General features: G+C 33.7%; 1 protein-coding gene across 1 annotated transcript in view; it reads left to right on the forward strand.

Moving 5' to 3' along the window:
• The window catches only part of LOC106756413 (ubiquitin carboxyl-terminal hydrolase 14), a 19,961-nt gene extending 14,468 nt beyond the window's left edge, over nucleotides 1-5,493 (forward strand). Inside the window, exons 12-20 of the mRNA XM_014638835.2 lie at nucleotides 306-504; nucleotides 602-659; nucleotides 739-861; nucleotides 1,261-1,349; nucleotides 1,455-1,544; nucleotides 3,966-4,133; nucleotides 4,229-4,356; nucleotides 4,464-4,593; nucleotides 4,913-5,493. Of these exons, the coding sequence (XP_014494321.1) occupies nucleotides 306-504; nucleotides 602-659; nucleotides 739-861; nucleotides 1,261-1,349; nucleotides 1,455-1,544; nucleotides 3,966-4,133; nucleotides 4,229-4,356; nucleotides 4,464-4,593; nucleotides 4,913-5,085 (1,158 nt within the window). The 3' untranslated portion in view covers nucleotides 5,086-5,493. The remainder of the gene's footprint in view (nucleotides 1-305; nucleotides 505-601; nucleotides 660-738; nucleotides 862-1,260; nucleotides 1,350-1,454; nucleotides 1,545-3,965; nucleotides 4,134-4,228; nucleotides 4,357-4,463; nucleotides 4,594-4,912) is intronic.
• Nucleotides 5,494-7,102: the final 1,609 nt, after the last annotated feature.

A 7,102-nucleotide genomic window follows, 5' to 3' on the forward strand; every position in this document is an offset into this window, starting at 1 on the left:
TATATATATATATATATATATATATATATATATATATATGTATGTATGTATATATATATGTGTGTATATATATATGTGTGTGTATGTATGTATGTATGCATGTTCATTTTTTCTTATGGATCATTTTGTCTCTACATTTTTTCCCAGTAAGATTTATCTGCTGTTTTTGGCACGGAACAGTTTTTAGATGTGTTGAACTTTAAATAGGATAAGGATGTTCAAATCTTTTTTGCTGTTCTATGCCACATACTGTTCTGCATGTTACTTTACCGTCTTTTGACTGTTTGATTCCAATTTGATGTTAGGATGCTTTAGAATTTTTCCTACATTTTATTGATCAAGTTGAACGAGCTAATACTGGGAAAATTGAACTGGATCCATCGAGGAGTTTCAAATTTGGCATTGAAGATAGAATTTTATGTTCGTCTGGAAAAGTTACATATAATAGAAGGAATGATTACATTCTTTCTCTCAATATCCCGTTGCATGAAGCAACTAACAAAGGTGTGTATTTAGGTTACTAGACTTTCCTTAAGTTAGGATTGAGATGTCTTCTGGATGTCAACTCAAATCTAATACTTGTTTGTTTGAGAAATTTCAGGAGAGCTAGAATCCTTTCAAAAATTGAAAGAAGAAAGACTTGCTGAAGGAAAAGAAATGTAAGTTAAGATGCTCAGAAATCTTATTATTTCATTCATAAGTTTCTTTGAATGCTGCTGAGCATATTTATTCTGATAGAAATGCTGATGAGATTGTGCGTCCGAGGGTGCCTTTAGAAACATGCCTTGCAAACTTTTCAGCTCCTGAGGAGATACATGATTTTTACAGTACTGCTTTGAAGACAAAGACTACAGCACTGAAGTAAGCATACTGAAGTTTCTAAGTATATTAAATTTCCGTGCCATGCTTGATGCACTGGTGGATTTTTTTAGTTTCGTCAATCATTTACTAAGTCATGGACTTTGGTGATTGGTATAATCTTTGTTAAGAAGAGAGAAACCAATAAGACATTTGATGAATTCTATGCATTTAGACCACATCGAAGCTATTAACATTATAGAGGACAAGGCATAATTACAAAATATTCAGTTACTCTATTTTATGTTAATAACATATATAGAATCAGTCTAATTAGTCCTATTATCAACAAGTACTGTGTCTAAGGGGTTCTGGGTTCTAACATATCTACAAGATTCTAACAACCTTATTGGTAGAGCATTTGCAAATAATCTTTCTGCTGAAACAAGATTTATTCCGTAGGACTGCAGGTCTGACCTCATTTCCTGATTACCTGGTGTTACATATGCGGAGATTTGTTATGGAGGCAGGATGGGTGCCCAAAAAACTTGGTATGTTTTGTCTTGATATGGTTATATACATTAAAAGAGTATTAGTTTTTTAAGATCTTTATTTTTATGATCTATTTAATTTTTTAAGCAGTTTTCTTGTTTCAGATGTGTATATTGATGTTCCTGATATCATAGATATCAGTCATATGCGCAGCAAAGGTCACCAGCCTGGGGAGGAGCTGTTACCTGATGGAGGTATGTGAGAAGTTCTCTGTCCAAGTTATATCTTAAGAGTTTAAAACAAAGAAAATCTGATAGTTTGTTACATAGATGTCAGATTTGCAGAAAGTGTGTCAACTAAGTTCAGTGTTATTGGGAACATGTGTCACTTTGTTTTTATATGTCTAAGGTCCCATTGCCCTAGATAACACTTCTGGACTTTGATTTGAAGAGATCGAGCTTATATATTGGTTGGCTTGCTATGATGTATAAATATCAGCTCCCATTACTAATGAGATTGCATATATGCTATCAGTCCACTAATTTAGCTTTTTATTATAATTATAGAAATAAGGAGTTAAATCTATATAATCAGAAACATTGTTATAAATATAGAAATGAGTTGATCGTATATAATAAAAGACATCTAGATTATATATGTATTATTGTGAACTTTTTTATTTATTCCCATATCATATTTTTGTTATTAGAAACTATCAAATCTTCTCTCTTTATTGCGTTGATTGTTTTTTTTCTCAATATAAATAAATTCTTTGTGCTCTCTGTTTCAACTCAACGTTTCTCTTTAGGGGTGTTCATGGGTTCGGTTGCATAGAATTTGGACAAGCCATTACGCTAAAAAAATTGAGTTAAATCGAGTTTCATTTTTTGTGTTAAACCCAATCAACCCAACCCATTCTTGAGTGAGTTGGATTGAGTTGGGTCAAACTTCCACCCAATCAAGCTTAAAAGATACAATAGAATCACGCAGCACACATTGGTTTCGTGCTTTCTGCCTGTGAAGAAGAGCTTGTGTTCCAGAAAATTATAAGCAAGGCACGTTGAGATAGAGGGTGATGAGGGAGAAGGAAGATAATGTTTTCATTTAAAATAATGGAAAATTTAAAATGCAAAACATTTCATCTGAAACAAAGGTTGAAAACAAATTTGTGTACGAGAAGAGAAAAGGCAGCAAAGGCGAATAACAGAGGTGAACGACAGACAAATGGCAGAGGGAAATTATGTGGAGGCAAACAACAAAGGTAAAAGACAGAGACAAATAGTGGCGGTGAATGGTGAAGAATGATGACAAAAATGCTAAGGTTGATGTGAAGAAGACACATTACACTTGAGATTAAAACTGATAAAAATATAATCTTGAGGGCTTTATTATCCCTCTCATGTTCTGCCATTTATAATAACAAAGAGATGATACAATAGGGAGATAGAAGGTCAAGAGACTGTCCTAGACTACTAGGAACAGAACTAGGTAAAAACCATTAAACTTCTGCAGACTAGCCTAAATGATAACACCTATAGATAATGATTCCAACAATTACAACAATGTTTAGGTTTGTTTTGTGTAATGTTAGGGTTGAGATGTGGTGGACGTGAATGAGAATGATACGTGATAGACAAGAATGCTAGAGTTGATACAAAGAAGACGCACTGCCACAAGAGCATTTAGGTTTATTTATCTGATGATAGGGCTAAGATGCAGTGAAGGTGAAAGGCAAAGGCAAATATAAAGTTGAAACAGAGGAAACCTACTGCCCGTCCAAGAGTTTGAGGTTTGTCTAGGATTATGCCAGCTACGAGTGGGTCAATACTAAACCCATCACCCAACTGTAAAAGAGTGGGCTAGTTTGGAATAGGTTGGGTTTGACCCAATCATAAATGAAATCCAACCCAATTTAATTGGGTTGGATTGGGCCGAGTTGGTCATGGATAACCCGATCTAGACCCAATGAACACCCCTAGTATCCTTTGTCAAACTTTACATCTTAATACTTGTCAACAAAATGGAATAGCGGACGAAAACAAATCTCTTGTTGACACCACTCAGATTCTTCTTCACATTCATCTTCCTTGTCATTTTTGGGGAGATGCTGTCCTTATCAGATTCTTCTTCACATTCATCTTCCTTGTCATTTTTGGGGAGATGCTGTCCTTACAGCATGCTACCTCATTAACTGGATGTCATCACATGTCCTTCTTATTTATTCCCATATAATATCTGTTATTTTTTCCCACATCATTATCTTTGTTATTAGAGGATATCAAAATTCTTCTATTGTTTTAAATTCCATTTTTTTCAATATAAAATAAAGCATGTTGTTTTAAAAACATACTATTTTAGTTCAATGTTTCTGTTTTACCTTGAGTTTAACAGCTTTGTTAAACCGTTTTCAACTGAATATATTCATTTCTTATAACTTATGTTTATATGGAAAGATATATTGGGTCCATAATATTGTTTCTGAAGCACCAATTTTTTCTGTAAATAAATACATGTGATGAATCTGATTATGCAACCTTAGTTAACTGGAAAATTTTGTTTGTCATCAGTTTTTTAACTGGCAAATTGCTTTTCAGCTAAATGACCAATTGCATTTTTAACTGAACTCAATCCGGAAATTATCAAATCTCTTGGTATTAATTATTTCTGATTTACAGTTCCTGATGAGGAAGATTCAAACAAAACGTGGGCAAATGAAGAAATTGTAGCCCAGCTGGTTTCCATGGGTTTTAATCATCTCCATTGTCAGAAAGCTGCCATAAATACATCGAATGTTGGATTAGAAGAGGCAATGAATTGGTTGCTATCTCACATGGAAGATCCAGGTATCTGAATTTTTTTATTGTTTTGTAGAACAATCTTTTTTGTTGGTGACCTCGCAGTGCAGGACTTAATGCTGGATAAAATTTGTTTTACGCAGATATTGACCTTCCTATTTCCAAAGGTCATGGCTCTGAAACTTCGACAATCGTTGACCAATCAAAAGTTGATACTCTAATTTCATTTGGATTTCAAGAAGAAATTGCTAGAAAGGCTCTGGAGGCTTCCGTAATATTCTGTTCTTGTTTTTCCTTTCCCTTGTGTCAGTAGCATAATTTTTTTGATAAATTGTGCCAGAATATTTGACGTTATAACTGGAAATCATTGTTCTGTAGGGTGGTGACATTGAGAAAGCGACGGATTGGATATTTAACAACCCTAATGCATCAGTCTCCAGTATGGATGCTACCCCATCCACTGCTGCATCCACGTCCAATGATGTTGACCTACCTGATGGAGGAGGGAGTAAGTTGCTTACACTTTCTCTACGTACCTTGTGGGTTTTATTTATTTTTAATTAATAAAAAAAGTCAAATATTGTAATTATTATGAATCATGATCATTTAGCTCTACCTTCACTTTCACCATTCCTGAAAAGTTTGATCTTGCGATTTTGATGTCCTGTTTGTGCAATATTCATTGTTTCCTTTCATGTTACTGCCAAGTGATAACATTTCCTTCCTGGGATTTAATCTAATTTTTATTCAAGTGATAACCATGTTGTTGCATCTTATTGTCTTTATTAAATTGTCAATCTTATTTTATTGTTCAATCTTTGTTCCAGAATATCGACTTATGGGGATTGTAAGCCACAGCGGAACCTCTACGCTTTGTGGTCACTATGTTGCTCACGTATTAAAAGATGGTAGATGGGTAATTTTCAACGACAACAAGGTTGGGGCTTCCATTAATCCTCCAAAGGAAATGGGCTATCTTTATTTCTTCGAGAGGCTTTAATTGCTGAATATACAGTGGTTGGCGTTGAACAAGGTGAATACTTCAACCAGTAAGAGGCGCAGGATGTTTTGATAGCGTAGACATGTCACCTACATCCGCTGATGTGATAATATTTGCTACACTGGTCTTGGTGGCTTGGTAAACACTCCTCTAATTGGCTGAATCTTCTTTTCTTGGTTGGTTCTCAGCAGTAATGAAGCTTTCGAACATTACATTTCATTCATCTTTTATACATTGCATGTTTAGGTATTCAAGTAACAATGGAGCCTCGAATTATCAGTTCTAGGAATTTAAACAACAATACTGAATGTTATACAACTTCATTTTTCTGATGTCTAAAACCAGTTACTTTGAAAAGTTTATTACAACTTTCATTCCTTCTTGCTTTTTAACAATAACTTGAATTCTTTCTTTGGCTGATTATAGAGGAAAAATGTTTTATTTTAGTGGAGTAACATATGCATGTTATCTTAAACCAATGAATGATTTTATTATAATTTTTACAACATTTGATTATGTAGTTTTGATTAGCCATAACATGAGAATATTCTTTGGAGAATAGTTTGTGGATATATTTCATACTGAAAACATAGAACTATTTTTGTTAAATCAATTTACTTTGCCGAGAAACCGTGTTTATAAAATTAGGAAATAACTAGACACTATTAGTCTTCTAGTTGTCAGGAATGGATCTCCAAATTTTTGGGGAAATTGGTGCACGCTTTATAGTGTGACATTTAATTCTTCTAAAGTTCCATGGAGACTTTAGAAGGATCAAAGGACATAACGAACAAGTCTCAGTTTGAGTGTTTAAATTGCAGATTCCTATTTGTAGTAACTCCTTAGCACGGGTTACCAGTTCATGTTGTATTCTTCATCATGAGTGTGACAGAAAAGAAACACTGAATTTGTCAATAGTACTTTTGCATTAAGACTTCAACAGTTTTAGCTTAAAGCAGTAAACCTTGGAGATAAATAAAAAATAAAAAAATCTAAAAGTAAATTGTTACTTCTTTTATTCCGGAATCTGATCTTAGAGCTGGAAAAACGGGTAACCTGGCTCGATCCGGCTCGGCCCACTACGGGTTGGTCACTTAGTAAACCAACCCAATTCTGCTCATTTATTAGCAAGTCAAAAAAATCTGAATCGGTTCGACCCACCATAGGTTGGTGGGTAAATGGGTTGGTTCACTACTCCATTTAATTACAATTTTTTTAAAATAAAAAAATTACAAACTTTCTATATTCAAATTTAAACAAATTTCACTTCCAAAAAATGATGTTAAACCGAAGACAATTCAAAATAATAATAAAAAGTACAATATAATCCAAATGTCATTTAAAAACAAACAAAAAAAACATACAAACAAGTTTCTTAGTTTTATAAATAAAAAAATAAAATTAGGTAGGTGCTTTGGCGGGCCAATCCGACCCACCACGGGTTCAACCCTCATGAGCTGGGTTTAAATGAGTCGGGTTGAAATCTGACCCGCATAAAAAAAAATTCAATTTTTCAAACCAAACTCGATCCAAACCCGTGGTGGCCCGAGTTGGCTCGCGGGTTGTGACCTATTTTGACGGCTTTATCTGATCTAGATTCATTTTAGATACATATTTCCATAACTTAATGACCCTTTCATATCTTTCCTACTTTTTTTACTTTCTAACATGAAAAAAGGGTGGTTTGATCATAACGAATGTAGAGAATTCGATTCAAGTGAATCTGATCCAAATCATGTATAAAAATAAAAAAGATTTAATATGTTTTTAGTCTCTATATTTTGGGGCGATTTTGGTTTTAGTCTCTATTTCAAATTAAGGTACAATTTAGTCCTTCAACTTTAGTCCTTCAATTTTGTGTCAACCAGTGTAAACAATCCAAATGCTATAATGAAACGTACTTGAAACAGCAAATAAAGTTAAACAATTTTGGTAAAAAGGACTAGAACCAGAGTTTTCTAAAGTTGAAGGACTAAATTGTACCTTATTTTAAAAGAGAGACTAAAACCAAAATCGT

This window comes from Vigna radiata, chromosome 2 (genome assembly GCF_000741045.1).
Source record: "Vigna radiata var. radiata cultivar VC1973A chromosome 2, Vradiata_ver6, whole genome shotgun sequence".
Taxonomy (NCBI): Eukaryota; Viridiplantae; Streptophyta; class Magnoliopsida; order Fabales; family Fabaceae; genus Vigna; species Vigna radiata.